The following is a 17,124-nucleotide window of genomic DNA, read 5'->3' on the forward strand; positions in this document are numbered from 1 at the left end:
AATACTGTTTTCTATCTCTGGTTGGTTGAATCTGCAGAGGCAAGATTGGTGAATGTGAAAAAGTGACTGTGTTTATTGAAAACAAACAAACAAACAACATGTAAGTGGATCCACAAAGTTCAGACCTGTGTTGTTCAAGGGTCAACTAGAACGAATACTAATTAGCAAAATAATGTTTTACCGTTTCTCTTCTGTGGTAAATTTCTCAGCCATGGCTGTGGTTTCCTTTTCAAACTCTTCCGACACTGGAAGAAGACAGAAGTTTCTCCTTTAAAGTCAGACATTTATCCCATATTGGTAGTGACCCTTGCTTAGCATGACAGTTAGATTGACCCCATAATCTAACCCCCAATTCCAAAAGGTGACACCATTACGAGGTGCACAAAAACCATATTGTGGATAGAAGTGTCAGCTGAGAGTGATGAATGAGAGTGATGAATGGCATGTGTAGAAGGACGGTGGGAGAGTGACCACTAACCCTGCACAGCTAGATAGCAGGACGTGCTGACAGTCCCAGCCTCGTTCACAGCACTGCAGGTAAATCGTCCACTATCTTCAGCAAAAGCTTCACGAATCATAAGACGAGCAATTCCACTCTGGAAGGTTATCTGGAAATCAATGGAACTTTCTATTTGGTAGTCTTCCCTGTACCATGTCACTTTTGGGGATGGGTATCCAGAGATGTGGCACTCCAAGGTGACAGATTCACCTTCTATGACAGTCACATTTTTTAAGCCCTGAAGAGAGAAGAAAAAGGATATAGTATTAGTATGTGTGCGCATTCATTTATTATATCCATATGTTATAGAAAATGGGGGGTATGACTTGGATCTTCTAATTGCCATTAAATGTTGTTGTTTTTTATGATCAGGACTCTAGAGATATTAGGAAAGAGACTCCTTTGGAAATTGGAATATCCCCAAGTTGAAATAAATGCACGGCATTTCCAAGTTGGTATGGTAGAACTGTATTAATACCATATAATGGGGCAGCTCTGTACCATCTGTGAGTCTCACATATTCTTCACAAAGCTTGAAGGCTCAGCAGCAAATGCCACCTCCTTAAGAAAAATTTCCAAATGGAAGTAACCACTTTCCTCTGGATGTTCCCTCTACTGAGGTGCTTATTACATTCTATATCTTATCTTGCTTGTTTATGTACATTTTCTCTGATAATAAAGCAAAAATTTCAGAGGGCTGGATTTGACTTTATGTATCTCCATATGTTTTTAATAATGCCATCCACATAATAGAAACTCACTAAATCTGTTGACTACATGACTGATGGTTACCACACAGAATTCCCCTTTTCATTGCCAAGTAGTGTGTGGTCTTAAAATGAGCATTTGTAAACTCACTAATGCCATTTTCTTGTTTGAGAATCTGATCTTTGCACATGTTAAAATTATTTGACCAGATAAGCATATCATCCAACACAATCAACTTCTTCACTCACCGAGACCAAAGTTGGTGGAGTAACAGGGATTTCAACAGGTGCAGGTACTCTTGCTGTTTCCGTTACCTACGATTTTTACAAAGGATGTTACAAAAGACCCAGAAAATGAGAGGAAATGTCATAAACTCAGCACATGCAAAATTATATAATAATTTGAAGAAAAGAGCTCTGACACACTAAAATTAAGTTTGAGCATAGTAAAGGAGACAGAGACAAGACACCTGGCTGACTACTTCTGTAGTATAAACTGTGAAACACCTGGCCCGCATTCCATAGGGATGGATCAAGAAACAACATGCAGTCCAGTGACCAACCTTGGTTTCACGCCCATGAAGTACTTCGAAGCGCTCTTCACGGACTGCACTACCAGAGATGCTCAGCCCCACTTCCTTTTTCACTTCAATGCCAGCTTGACTCTTGTAAGTCTCCTGGGTGTCAGTGAAGGGGAACTGGGGTGAGGGTGTGGGCTCTGCTCTCACTCTAGTCTCACCAGGCTTCACAGTGGGTGCCTTCACTGATTTGGTGATCTTCTGAGCAGAAGATGTGGCTGACAACTCTTTTTGTAATGTGGCAATAGCACTACCGGCTATTGATGCCTAAATGGAAACAGAGTCAGAAAATAAAGTCATTTAACTGTCATCTAAGTCTTCCCTTAGAAGTGCTTCTCCACTATCATTCCTGTGCTGAGTTCGAATCTATTTTCTATAGAGTCCGTTTCTTTTTTTTAATGTTCTTTTTATCACTCTTAGAGTTAGTGAAAAGTCAGAGATAAGCCTATTATGAAGCTCATCGTCATTCCTGCCACTTTGTAAAATATACTGAAAATATCTTTCTTAAAGAGTTGTATTGAGAACTTTACATGCTTATCATAAAGAAACTGAGGGTCTTCCCAAACTCAGTCCTGAATTTTCACTTAACTATCCCAATGAATGCTGCATTTGAAAATACTACAGTGAAAAATTCAAAATTAAGAAACTGTTAAAATACTTAATAAATTCCTAAGAACTATTTTAAAATAGCACATTTAGGTTTCAGCCACAAATCTGTTTGAAAGGTGAAAATGGAGACATTCAGGAAAACAATTTAAAGACTTTCTTACTGTTTTTATTCTGTTGCTGATTATTTGGTTTCAATAGTAATTTGGGACTATCCCAAATATAGATATTAAATGTGCCTTATAATTCTTTGAAGGCATACAAGATTTGGATTCTAGGGGCTGGCCCGGTGGCTCAGGGGTTGGAGCTCCATGCTCCTAACTCCGAAGGCTGCCGGTTTGATTCCCACATGGGCCAGTGGGCTCTCAACCACAAGGTTGCCAGTTCAACTCCTCGAATCCCGCAAGGGATGGTGGGCAGCATCCCTGCAACTAAGATTGAACACGGCACCTTGAGCTGAGCTGCTGCTGAGATTCTGGATGGCTCAGTTGGTAGGAGAGTGTCCTCTCAATTGCAAGGTTGCTGGTTTGACTCCCACAAGGGATGGTGGGCTGCACCCCCTGCAACTAGCAATGGCAACTGGACCTGGAGCTGAGCTGCACCCTCCACAACTAAGACTGAAAGGACAACAACTTGAAGCTGAATGGCACCCTCCACAACTCAGATTGAAAGGACAACAACTTGACTTGGAAAAAAGTCCTGGAAGTACGCACTGTTCCCCAATAAAGTCTTGTTAACCCCTTCTCCAATAAAATCTTAAAAAAAAAAAAGAAGATTTGAATTCTATGTCTTAGATGTGTATAATAAGAACAAAAGTGATGAATATTGAGGGTTATAACGTGCTGTCAACTTGCTAAGGTTTTTACATGTATTACCTTGCCTCTGACGACAGCTAATAAGGGGCAGAGCTAGGATGCAAATTCAGGGCTGTTTGACTCTACAATCCAACCCAACCAACACAAAATAGCACCTCTCCACCTTGCTATATTGAGTATATAAATACTGGGTGTGCCACAAAAATGTATACACATGACTTGTATTCATGTTTTGTTATCGGTATATATTATTACACTTTTAACAGTGTTTTCCTTTCTTAAAATGCATATACATGTTTTTTGGCACCCTCTGTATATGATTTCTCAATGTCTGTCTTACTATTGATATGCATTCTTGGTTAAGTTGCTCTGAAATGTCTCATAGCATAAAGAAAAGTAAACTGTGTGATATACCACCTTTTACAAACTATGAAACAGAGAGAAGCATGCATGAATTTGTGTCTCCTCAGAGGTGTATGATAATGAACTGCCTGCCACCTCAGGCTCACCCTGCAGGACAAGATTCAGAAACCAAACTTTAGGGGTTCTCTGTCCAGTATGCATGCTAACAGACTTAACCCAAATGAGGCCACACTGGCCTATATCAAAGACACTACATCACACATTAGATACTTATTGTTTTGAGCAAAACATTTCTTTGTCAGGCTCTTTAACTTCTTACCTCATATCCATGTTCTGTCTTAGGAACAGAAATTTTTGAAACAGTAAAGTGAGGGCTTGCTGTGCGGGGGCGTTTATCCACATGGACTAATCTTTCAGTTGTTACATCTGTAGTTTTCTTGATCTGCATTGAAATGAAACTTAATGATACCACTCTTCACCAGATGACCAGAGCAGGTAAGCTTGCTTTCCCACAGATAAGGTGAAGGGACAGCGGGTGCAGACTCACCTGTGATGATACATGCATTCCCATTTGATCAGTAGTTGTGATATGAGTCTCAGAAGGCGCTTGGATCACTCTAGGCTTGACTGCTTTAGGGACAACTTGGGGTTCCGAGGCTGGACGTGAGGGTTGCTCAGCTACCCTTGTGGCGGAAACATGCTCCTTATAGCCGTACTCTAAAGTGGTCTGCTGAGCGTATGATTCTTCAAGATGCCCGGGTTCTCTGGGTTCTCTGGGTTCTCTGACACGGGCTTGATCTACTGCAGCAACAACTGTTGCTACAGCTTCCGCCTTTTTCCCAGCGCCCACCTGGAGACAAGGTTTGCAGAATTAATACATAGTAATGTCAAAGTGAGGCTGGGACACCTCCTTCTAGGATAGTCATCAAGAACAGACAAATCCCTAAAGGCGTGATAGTCAGGTGGCACCTATATTATCTAGCTGTGTTAATGTTTCCAGAAATGTAACTCCTAAACGTATTTAGGAACTTAATATTTGTTGATTATTATAATGTGTGGACATCTAGTTAGATACATTCTATATATACCTGCTTATTTAGACTACACATTAAATCACACTTAGGCAAAGTAGGATAACACAATACGTATACAAACTAGTAAGGAGATTTTGAGTTTTTCTAGGGTTACGTCTGAGGCACTTGGGAAATCAGAACCTTGGGGCTGGTTATCTTCATTAATTATTTTTATTATCTTCGATCAATCGTTTAGTCTCATGTTGACACAATACCAGCAATAATAAAAGTGTACTCAAATACAGTCATAGATTCATCCAGAAAAATCAGTTGCTGCAAAGTTGTACGGTTGCATGCAAACCTGAGATAACATGAAAACTCATGAACACACAGTGAGGCATATTAATTTACTTAGGATTCCCTAGGGATAAGAATTTTTTAATATATTTAAAAAATCTCTCAAAACACATGAATTGAAGATCTTGTGATTAAAATGAAACGTGTTATCTTTTTTGGATTCAAGAGAATAAACTTTCACAGCGAAGTTCGATTTACTTTCACTATTATTGGGAGTTAAAAGGAAGAAGGAACAGCAATGTTTTCTCGTTTCCATGAACTTGATTAACATAAATGGGAACACAGTTTGCAAAGGAATTGCTCTTTTAAAGAAGCAAACTAGCTGACGGGGCTTATATGTTATGATTCTAGGCAACACCTGGAAAGAGCACACTGCAAAAATCATATCACCACAGGCCTCGGTGCTCTTTAAAAGTAACACTGGGATATTTTATTGATGTCCAGTTTTCTTTTCTGTTGCTGTGAAGAGAATTTAGAGTGTATCTGAAATGTTTTTCAAGTATGCTACTTGTATATCTCTTAAAATTATTATCTGAACCACTTAAGATTTTTTAAAAATGAGGGATTTTTGAGATGGTATTGGGCCTTTAGTGATCACGAGCTTTCTCCAGTGCTTCCTTCTAAGAAGCTACAATATAATTAATTTGCCTTGAAGAATTATAAATGCCATATTCAGATTGAATTTTAGAAGAAACTATAAAATATATGTGAGGCTTAGGTGAGTTAAGTTTGTTCATCTGTTTATTTGTTTCTTGTCTTTTTAACCATATGGGCTATCAGCTTATTTTAATTTTATAGATGTTTTAAAATGTTAACATATTGAACAGATAATATATATGATATAATGTATATACATTATATCATTATATACTACATAATACATTATATAATATATATTATTTTATATGTCATGTGTACATATGTATATATTTACATGCATATATTTACATGTAACGTATATATATTATTACATGTACATGTAGTCTACCAGCTACGAGGTAGTCAGGTTAAGTTTTAGTTTTACTTTAACAACGAGAAACTTAGGCTCAAAGAAATTGTAATTTGCCAAGTGAAATATATAGATCTTGCTCTTAATTTAAAACTTACACAAGAAAAAGTTTAATTACAGTAGGATATTTTTAAATTGGGGAAGCATCTATATATTTTTCCCTGAGTTAATATATATCAAATCAATATACATATGTCGTTTGGTGGACAACTGAAAATGTATACTCTATGCTGATAGCTGCTTTTACTTCTTCATGGACCCCAACATCCCTCATATTTTTGGAACCTAGCTAAGCAAGAAGAATAATTGGACAAGGAGACTCCCAACTCATACCACTTACATGCTGAGACTTAATTTAGGAGACACAGAGAAAAGTGTTATTTAATCTGGATTTTCACTACTAGAAATGCTAATTGTTCCACTGGAGAAACTGGGCTGAATCTGTCTCTAATGTTTTCCTGGCCAGTCAAGCAGGTAAATGGAACATGAAGAACACAATGACTCATGATGGATGAAAGGTTATGAGAGCTGATGATGATGAAATGGGATGAAACAATACTTTTCACCTCCATAGCATCAGTTTTCATCTCCTCATGAATAAGTTGTATCTGTTCTTGCTTAATAGAAAATCCTTCTCTAGTCCTGGTCAGTGTGGCTGGTTCAGTAGATTTTGCAGTGGTAACTATTACTTTGGGTACAGACATTTTTGCAGCTTCCACTCTTAGCTAATTTTTAACAACAAAAATAAAATAGTCAAATTTATATGGTCCAGAACAAACAAAAGTTTAAATATAATCACTCATGAAGTATGTTACATATTAGAATTCTATCTTCTACGAGACTTTTGAAAGGCTGATATGCCATTCAATATTGACTTGGGTCAATATTTTAAAAGGTGATCTTAAATCATATCTTAGGAAAAAACAAACCAAAAATGTAGAAATAGAAAACAACACTGGGAAATACAGACAGGACTCCATCATGATGCTAAAGAAATTGAAAAACTTTAGTTGCTAATTTCCAAAAACTGTATTAGCAATAAAGAATAAAATTAGGTAAATAGCCCATTTGGGATAAATGACAGTCATGGGAAATAAGTTAATTCATGGAAATTTCATAGCTACAAACAACCTTTTCATGGCTTATGTATATTTATTCTGGTTGGTTGATTCATTCCATATATTTTAATATTTATCTTGTTTAGTTTTAGTGGAAACTACTGCAGCAGGCACTATCATTTTTTCAGCTTTTTTTTCCTCATCTGATATTTTCAAGGGAAAGGGGAAGCGGGGAAGATAATGTTTCACATGAAGAAAATTATGGGCAATTTCCTGAAATAAGTCCATACTCTACAATGTAATATACTGATTTCATGGCCCCCTCTAAACATACATCTTTTTGACAGTAAGATTCATCATTTACACATATATTTATGTGCATGGAGTGTATTAAAATTAGCCTGCATGCAATTTCAATCATCACTTTCTGGAGAATTTTTAAATGTTAATAATAAAAAATGGAAAATAATAGTAAAGAGGTCAGTGGGGAAAGGATTATGTAGTGATATTAACAATAATAAATAATTTGACTTTTTGCTTTCCAATTGTTTAATCATCTAAAAAATAAATTAGGTTAATAGTGTCTCATACATAAGAAATTCCAAGATTTGGTATTAATGTATTATAGTAGGATTTCACATGAGATTTGGTATTAATGTATTATAATAGGGGACTTCACACTTGGAATAGTCACCTTTCCATGAGAAACTTGAATTTGTTCTTGTCTAGCAGCCATTCCTTCTCTAGTTCTCAATATTGTTTCTTGTTCTTTGGCTTTAGCAGTGGCAACTGCTATTGTAGACAAGGCAGTTTTCTCAGCTTCCCTTCTCATCTGATTATTACAGTAAAATCAAATTTTAAATTGTACAGGGCTTCAGACACACATGGTATGACCCATCCCCCTCCTACTGAGGATGCAAGATGATATTATTGAGGGTTCACTACACAAGAGAAGTTAACTTTTACTTGGCAATGTTTGCCCACACTGACTAGGAGTCACAAAACTCAGAAATGTTAACTCCAGATGATTCCACTTTTTGCTTTTCAAAATCAGGCTAAATATGCTAATCTTCATGCAAAAAATAATGGTGAATAAAATGAATTACAAATGTTACAAATGAATGAAAATCAAATGTGCAGATAAAATTAATGGTAAGCAGTCACACATTTACCATTTTGTTTTAGTTTGGGATTCAAAAAGGAAAATACAGATTAATAATTCATACCACATCATAGTTAATGATTTACTAGAAATCAGTGTCAAGATGAACTTTTCCCATCTCAAATATCTGTATTCACCTTTTCCTGAGTTATTTGAACTTGCTCTCTTTTGGTAGTGATGCCTTCTCTACTTCTTGATACTAAATCTTGTTCTTTGATTTTGGGTGTGGCAACTATGACTTTAGGTACCACTGTTTTCCTAGTTTCTTTCCTTATCTGGTCATATGACAAAGAAAAATAAATGAGAAAATGGTCATTACATTTCATACAGCCTGTAATAAAAGAGACTTAGGTCAAAACTGAGAAAGGAAGCAGAATTTCTTCCTAGTCAAGGACATTTTAATCACACTTTAGTATATCACTTAAGTTGCTTTGATCATCCATACTGCTTCATTAGTAAAAATATTTTTTTAAATCAAGTCTAAAAGGAAAAAAAATGTGATCAGCAATAAAAGAACAAAGGACGCTTTTCTCTTTCTCTCACTATTCTTTTTATAATCTATAGGAAATCCAATAGAGCCATAAATAACACATACTTTTGCATTTTATCAATTGACTTGCACACTGGAGTCTACTTCAATAGGAAGACATTATAGGGAAATATAATATCACATTAGTAACAATCATAAGAAAGTCTGAAGGTTAGGAATGAAAAGTGGCAGTGAAAGCTAGATAGGTGGCAAAAAGCTCACGAGAGGTTTTGAAGTTTTTCTATTTGAGTTATAAGGAAAGGTGAAAGAGTGATGATTAACACGAGGAAAATATAGGTGGCTTGCAAGTGAAGTGATACAAGAGTGAATTTCACACCAGCAGTAAGTCATCACCTTTTCATGAGTTATGTGTATTTGATCTTGTGTGGCAATTTCTTCTTGAGCTCCCAGAATTGTTTCTAGTGTTGTGGGCTTTGCAGTGGCAACTACCACCATGGATGCAGCAGTTGTCTCAGCTTTCTGTGTTATCTGATTTTCAGAGTAAAATAAAGACTTGAGTTTCAAAAGGCACAAAAGAAATGGCAAGATATCCTTGTAACATTCAGGAGAATACAGAATGCTTAGCGGTGAGAGAGAAAATATCACATTTCCATTTTAAAAGTCTGCACTTGAATTTAATACAGAGACTTTTGTTTTCCTAAGGAATGGGCTTCTTTATTCCCCACTGCCCCTTGGCGAACTGTCCTAGAACTGAAAAGGTCTCGTCTTTGAGACATGTTGACATCTTATGGAACCCAGTGAGTGGCCACTGGCAAATGTCTGGGAAACCATACAAGTCAGGCTGAACTTGCCAGCATTGCAATGGCAACAGGGATTTCTATGCCCTTGATTACACCACATAGGCTTCTTGGGCATTCAAAGTCTGTGACTCACTATAAGGAGAGGGAAATTCATCTGGCAGCCATTGGCCAGCCTGTTAAGTACAGAGGGTGCCAAAAAAAATGTATACAGATTTTAAGAAAGGAAAACTGTATTAAAATTGTAATACTCAATATCTTGATAACAAAAGACGAATACAAGTCATGTTTGACTTCTGCAATTACAAGAGGTGCTCAGAGTGGTTACCATCAGCGTTCAGACATTTCTGATTACGGCGAACTACTGCTTGAGCAACACTGACCATCTCTTACAATGTGTTTATATATTTTTGGCACCCCCATTATACAGTGTTCTCAACTGGATCTTTTTTAAAAAGTAGTTCTGGGATCATCAAAGAGTGTGAGATCAAGAGAGGTGAGCACAGGAGCTACCCCTACCCCCCAACACGAAAGAATTCAAAATATATGCTTCTTTTCTGGCACTCTAAGGTTTGATTTCACACATGAGACAGAAGTGAATTTTAGTGACCTTGAGGTTGTTTTCACATATCTCTATGGCACAAGAGCAGAAAACACTTTTAGGTCCCAGTTTATCAACCAGTAATTAAGATAGTTTCTTGAAGAAGTACTGGTCTTCCCTGATGTTCAGTATTTCCTCACTTTCTCTGGATATTTAGTTGGAGGGTTCATGACAGGTGTGCATGTGTGCACACATATGTCTTACAATTATGTAGTTCGTGTTATAACCTAAGTGACTGAGGGCTCAGGCTGTGTGAAAAATGTGACTATATCAGTGGGTATCTAGACTGAGGTAAGAGCTAGTTTCCATTTAAGTATGTCCTAGAAATGTCATGGAAAATTGCACAATGAGTACAGAATTTCTGTCATGAAAAAGTTTCAATACTAGCCGTAGAGAAACAACAAAAAGAACATACACAAAAGACTCCTCCATTTAGAGTTTTTGATTATAGGGTACATGCAGCTGGATGGAATGTATATGTCAACAAACTATATGGTATTTACAAAATTGAACTTACTGTTTCTTGAGTTATTTGTTTTTGTTCTTGTTTTGTAGTAATTTCTCCAGAAATTCGAGTTTCTTGTTCTTTGGCTTTAGTTGTGGAAATTACTACTTTTGGTACAAATGCTTTTTCAGTTTCTTTTCTTATCTGAAATCAATGATAAAAGAAAATCTTATTGCCTCCTGATCTCTAATGGAAGTGACATAATGTTTATTAAATATAACAAAATAGGAATTTGAAGAAAAAAGTAAAATTCTTTTTCTGGAGGTATAACTAAATAAAACAAATTATTTCATTTTTATTAATATGACCATATATTTTTGTGTTTATACCATAACTTGGGGGGGGGGAGTTGGATTCAATACTGTTTGCTTTGAATTGGAGAGTTACTGTCCTCTTTGAAAAGATGTATAATTTTTATAAATGGATATATAGCAGTATTATTCCATGCCACTTCTGTCAACTAAAGGTGAGCATAGGATATCAAAATGGAAAACCTTAGAAATAATTTTGTCTGAGCCTTTTATTTTATATATGAGAAATCAAATATGGACAATTTGCAATCTGCCTTCATACAAAATTTTTGCTTTGAAAATTTTCCTAAATATTGTCAGGATTTGAAATATCAAGACTTACTTTTCTAAAATTGAGATCTTATGAGGAGAAAATTTTTGTGCATATTCTAGGCAAAAGGTTTTCCAAATCCTTAACCCCCTGAAGGATACTGTATTGGATCTGGACTCCAAAGGTGTGTATGTTGGGGTGTCAGTAGAGGGGATGTTTTCCCCATTTGCCTCTTTGCCAATCTCAAACATCATCACTAAAATTCAGGATCTCAGAGTTGAAAGAAACTTGGAAGTTTATCTCCTCAAACCACCCAATTGACAATTGTCTCTACTGGCCAATAGGCCTACCAATTGGCCTTATCTAATCTGTCCCTGAATTCCTACCATCATGGGGCTGTCCTTTTCACTTTTTCTGGTCATTTGACTTAAGCAGGTCATGCTGTCCATTCCACTTCAAATCCATATTTAAATGTTCTCCCAAAGACTCGGAAAGCAGTTATTCAGCAACGTGTGTTCAGGGTTCTTTCCCATACTTCCCTATTCCTACCTTACCATCTATTTCTCATCCCTGGTTTTACCTCCTTCACTGTCAAATATTTAGGTAGTGCATCCCTAGAATGTAGATGAGACCCCTCTTCCTATTCCCCATTTGTGTTCACAGAGATTCTTTTGTTGACATGAGGGAAGCACGCGGTAAACTCTAAGGCACTCTGATATCCAGGACCTAGCAATACACAGATTCAATCTGTGATAACAATCTTGTTGCCCGAGAAACAACACCCTTCACAGTAAACATTATTATATGTCTTGACACAGGTAATAACAACAAGAACTTCACATCCAAAAACATTCTCACCTGTTCATGAGTTACGTGCACCTGCTCTTGTTTTGTTGTAATTACTTCTCTGGTTCTTGATTTCAATTCTTGTTCCTTGGCTTTTTCGGCAGCCACTACTACCTTAGTTACGGCAGTCTTCTCTGCCTCCTTTCTCACCTGATTTTCATAGAGGAAAGGGAGGAAATACTTTAATGCACCTTTTCTAAAAAGTTACAGTGATAAATCAGGATAAAGACATAAATGTCACACAAGAGGGGATAAGGAGGAAAGCTAGAATGATTTTCAACTATAACAGAAAATCTATTCAAACATGAGGTGGGAAATTATCCTAGATTTATAACACTTTGCAGCCATGAATCAAATGTCACGTTTATTTTGAGGAACGTAAAAGCAAAGGTCTTTGGGGGAGCTCAGAAAAAAGTAATGTCTGCCTGAAATAATGGTTTCCATCCCTGGCTCTTAAAGTGCCTAAGCTCTCGATTGACTGGTCTGGAAGCACCTCTCTGAACGCACACATACCTGCCTTGTTTAGCTGACTTTCTGAGCCACCTTTTGCCTGTCTCGATCCAGAAGTGCTTTGGTACTTTGTACCCCTTGCCTGACCCCCTGTATTGACTTTTTGATAGCTTGCCTGCCTATCTGCCTGACACAGACCAGTACTTATGGTATTTATATCTTGAACACCTTTGGTATCTCAGACCACTTTTTTTCTCAGAAAGTCCTAAAAGTCTGGGCCACAGTAGGCTCAATGCTGTCCTCAAAATGATTGGAGCATTGGCTCGTCATGCCATCTCGGCACACAAAGCTCAGTGCGGACGGCCGAACACATACTTGGTCTTGAGCAGGTTGGACGTGCACAGCAGTCGCGGTTGTCCTCTGAGCAGTCTGCTCTACAGCGCTGGTAACTGGTTCTCTCACTCTGGCCATGTCAACAGCAGCAACAACAGTCGCAACAGCTGCACTTTTGTCAGTTTCTTGTTTCACCTGCATTAGACATGACCACGTCCATCACTTTTTAAAATGACATGCCCAGAAGAAAATACAAAAGCACCGCAGAAATTGAGCTCTGTAGAGGTAAATATACACATGCAGATGCGTTTCTCACTGCCAGGGGAGGTATGGATCATTAAAAAACTGTATTTTCTGAAAAACCTCACAGTTAAAGCCTTTGTCCCAATTAAAAATGCCTTTATAAAGCATGACCCCAATTTGGTTTTCAGTTTCTATTAGATTCTTATGTTCATAATCACAACCTAGACAGATTGAGTTTCATGACAGGATCCTGGTTTGAAAAACAAGCATGTGAAAGGAAGAAACATGAAACAAAACAGCTCTGACAATACCTCTGTAGCACCAGTAGACACAGCCCCTGCCGCGAACACAGCTCCACTGGTGGTCATTTGCTCCTGGACCCCATATCTCCCTTCCCATCTCTCTTCTGTCCTGATCTGAGTAGAGCTCGTCATCATAGCTTCTCTCATCTCAGCCTCAGTTGAGGCCATGTAGCCCTCTTGCTTCCAAGGGGGAGGCACTTCCGGGCCTAGGGCCATGGTGGATGTCTGAGTCTTACGCATGAGTGACGGAGACTTAACGGATCTGATGGGGGATGTGGAGATCCTCCCAGCTGGAGACACAGGCCTGAAAACCAAACAGCAGAGGTCAAGAACCCAAGTCAAGGAACTCCTCTCTGGGCCATCAGATGTGAATAACAGAAAAAAAGTATGGACATGTTTAATTTAACACAGTTTAAAATGGGTGACTCAATAACCTATTCAGAGGCAAATAATGCCCTTGAAATTAATTTGTTTTAAATCTCAGTAAGCCTTACTCTTACCTGCTGGAACTCAAGAATCAGCCTTAATTCTAAGCTAAAGAATTTTGTGCTCGCTTCACCGTCTCACATTTTAAAAAGTCAAGACATCAGAAGGTGCTTCCTTGAAATACAGCCAAAGAAAGGCCATGGCAAATATAATAATCACAACTCTAAATTTCTCTGTACTCCCAATTCTCGGGGGTGGTATCAAATACGTATTGGACAAAGAAAGGTTTCTGTAATCAAAATGCATGTGCAATTCTAGGCTAAACAAGTTAAACCTTTGTTATTTCCCTGTAGGACTTCCCACAGCCTGCAGCATGCTCATATGCCTTGTGAGTCTCCAGGATAGGAGATGCTTTCTCAAAACTTTTTGGGGTGTAGGCTGTACAACGCACTTTGGAAACTGCTGTTCTAATCAATGTGTTGTGGATTGCTCTTTTAAGTTTTCTCTATATTTATTTATCTTCACCCTCGTTGTATTGTACTCTGGACTTCTTTTAAATATTCTTATAATTACGGTGGTAACTGACTAATATGAAGCCTAAGAACGCTATGACTTTTTTATAAAATAAAATCAATAAAGTGGCTTCTTCCAAAATAGTTTTTATTACTTCTTATGTGTGTCCAAAGTTCAATAGCATCAGTTGAAGAATCTGGGTGCTAAACCCTGGCATATATAGACAAAAAGACAGTTGCTGATCAATAGCAACAATTCTAGGGGTTGGTCAACTATTTTAAGATAGTTTTTTCTAATTTCTTAGTCAATAAGGTGTATTGCATTTCCCCCTCTAGGTGGCAGTCTTGCCTTATCATTGCATTTAACTACTGCATATTGTTTACCAACGTATTCTGGCACTACTTATACTAATCATAAGTGAAAAAATTATTCTAATTAAGGCTCAAGGTACAGTTAATATCTGCTCTAAATTATAGGGTAACCGAACAGCAGTACAATATTAACCAGTTTCATGAAGAAGTAAGTGTTTAATCATTTTCTTGAAGAAGGTTTTTTGGTGAAAATCAATTTGCATTTTATAAATGAAGTTGCAATCAACTAAAGGAAGATCCAGGGGAATGCGTCTCTATTTTGAAAGTGACTGCCTTAGAAATATAACAAAGACCAGTTTAGACTAATGTAAGGTCTACAGCAATTGAAGAAAAGCAAAGTGACATGTACTTCCAAGTTGTAACCTGTGTCTTACTCTTGCTGTACCTAGTAAAGTGGGTTTAATTCAAAAAGAGTTAAAGACATGATTAGCATGACTTGAGTGATTAGCAGCAGGTTGCTAGCCCATAACTGTGAAAATCAATGTAATTTGTGTCATTATAGAAAAGCGCTTATTTCTGCTCTTACAATAAAAAATAATCACCTGGTCACAGCTAGATACAATGCACCTTATTCAATGAAATACATTTGCCTTACTCTATAACAAAAATCAAGATTAAACCATGAGACATTTTAAGAAGTAGTCTATCTTGGGTAACAATTATTTTCTCTACAAATTGATATTTTTATTTCTTAATTATTTTAAAGAAAATTTTGGTGGCTAAGTAATTGGGATTGTTATTAATGAACTCTCAAAACTGCTAAGACAGTCAAAATGCTCCAACGAATCAAGGAAGCTCTGTAATTCTAAATGACTCAGGCTTAAATTCAAAATATGATGAGGTTGTTATCTCCCCCAGAAATCACATTTGCCTGTCTTGTGATTTCATGGTGTGCAAACTGGGGTTAGCCTGAGTCAGAACACTTTTTATATTTGTGAGCTAGATATGTTTTTTAAAATGAGCTCTGTGTTCAAGCCTTCATATTAGTGTTTGCCAACGCCTTTAATTTTTAAAGTGTAAAATACAATAAAGGTTGGAAAATATCTAGCATATTTTTTAAAAATATATTTATTGGACATTTACATTGTTTCTTGTGTGAAATGTTTGTCTTTTATTTTTTCCATTTGTGCTGCTTGTTTCTTCCTTTAAAATTAATTTGTGGAAATTTTTTGATACCTTTGGCATATTAGCTCTTTGTCAGTCATAATGCGGCAAACATTTCTCCCAGATCTACTGTTTACATTTTCCTTTTTTATGGGATCTTACCTAGCATCAACATGTATAGTTTTGCAGGTTATACACTGTTTCTAAGCTTGTGCTGTTTACATGGTTGCCATTGTATAATTGTTATAACACTTTTATGACAGAGGCAACGAAATATCTTGAGAGTCACCTTTAAAATGTTTTCAGAAATGCCTGTTTGGTTTAGCTATGACTTTGCTGTTGTCATACATAAATTTTTATTTTTACATAGTTGAATCTGTAGATCTATTTTTAAAAGCTCTCCTCCACAAATGCATTCCCAATTTTTTTCTTATTGTTTTGGTTTTCATTTTTGTAATTTAGCTCTCAGTCAAGCTGAGGTTTATTTTGTAAATGGTGTGAGGTAGAGCTTAATATTTGTTTTCTTCCAAATGGATAGCTAGCTAATTGGTCCAGCATTCTTCATAAAGTAAAATATCCTTTTCCCCAGTGATTAAAAATTGAATTTCCTGGGTACTTGAATTTATTTCTGGACTCCCTGTTCTGCTCCTCTGATATATTTTCTATTTACCAATACCATACTGTTTTGATTATATTAACTTCACAGTAAATTTGAATATTTTTTAAATCAACTATCTGCTTATTACTCTTCTTTTAAAGTTTTTCTTAGCAGGGGAACTTTATGTTTTAAAATTTCTTTTATATTGATCAAGAAACACTTTTCTGTTTGCTCCAAACTTCGCACATTTTGCAGTTCATCACATTTAAAACTTCAGCATGTTAGCAAAATGCCAAAGTTTCAAATCTGCTATAGATAATTTACACTTGATTCTATAATTTCTGAGTGCTGATGATGCATGCTCACTTTCTAAAATACTTCCAAATGAACTAAGCATAGAAACCCATTTTATTTTTTAGGTAAAATAAGATAAGCATATGCAAAATATTTAGAAGGCTTTACTTATTATCAGAGCATAAGAACATTGGTATAAGTATTTTATATTTGCAAGGTATTTTCAATTAATTATCTCACTGAATCCTCACAACGCACCATGAGATCATTCTTGTTATGAGTCTCTTTAATTTATGAATGACACAACTAAGACTTAAATAAATTAAGTTTTTTGCTTCAGTCAGGTATATATACAACTAGGGATGACAATTCTGAGAGGTTGCTATGAATATTTAATTAAGATAGTGACCTGACATAGAATGCCAATCAAATGTCCACTAAAAAAGTGGTCAATATATGTTAGCAACTATTTAATTATTATAATTATTTTCCTAAATCCCATTGGTAGCAAGCAATCAGGCTA

At 36.6% G+C, this 17,124-nt stretch overlaps 1 protein-coding gene across 1 annotated transcript in view; it reads right to left on the minus strand.

Annotated features, from left to right (window-relative positions):
- The window catches only part of TTN (titin), a 272,150-nt gene that overhangs the window by 247,047 nt on the left and 7,979 nt on the right, over window positions 1–17,124 (minus strand). The window contains exons 7-19 of the mRNA XM_081051210.1: window positions 13,305–13,599; window positions 12,793–12,945; window positions 11,980–12,117; window positions 10,573–10,704; window positions 9,051–9,185; window positions 8,305–8,442; window positions 7,700–7,837; window positions 4,116–4,418; window positions 3,888–4,010; window positions 1,770–2,051; window positions 1,456–1,521; window positions 479–737; window positions 182–245 (exon numbers count right to left, since the gene is read on the minus strand). Coding sequence (XP_080907336.1) covers window positions 182–245; window positions 479–737; window positions 1,456–1,521; window positions 1,770–2,051; window positions 3,888–4,010; window positions 4,116–4,418; window positions 7,700–7,837; window positions 8,305–8,442; window positions 9,051–9,185; window positions 10,573–10,704; window positions 11,980–12,117; window positions 12,793–12,945; window positions 13,305–13,599 — 2,226 coding nt within the window. The remainder of the gene's footprint in view (window positions 1–181; window positions 246–478; window positions 738–1,455; window positions 1,522–1,769; window positions 2,052–3,887; window positions 4,011–4,115; window positions 4,419–7,699; window positions 7,838–8,304; window positions 8,443–9,050; window positions 9,186–10,572; window positions 10,705–11,979; window positions 12,118–12,792; window positions 12,946–13,304; window positions 13,600–17,124) is intronic.

Source organism: Rhinolophus hipposideros (assembly GCF_964194185.1).
Source record: "Rhinolophus hipposideros genome assembly, chromosome: 6".
NCBI classification, from domain to species: Eukaryota; Metazoa; Chordata; class Mammalia; order Chiroptera; family Rhinolophidae; genus Rhinolophus; species Rhinolophus hipposideros.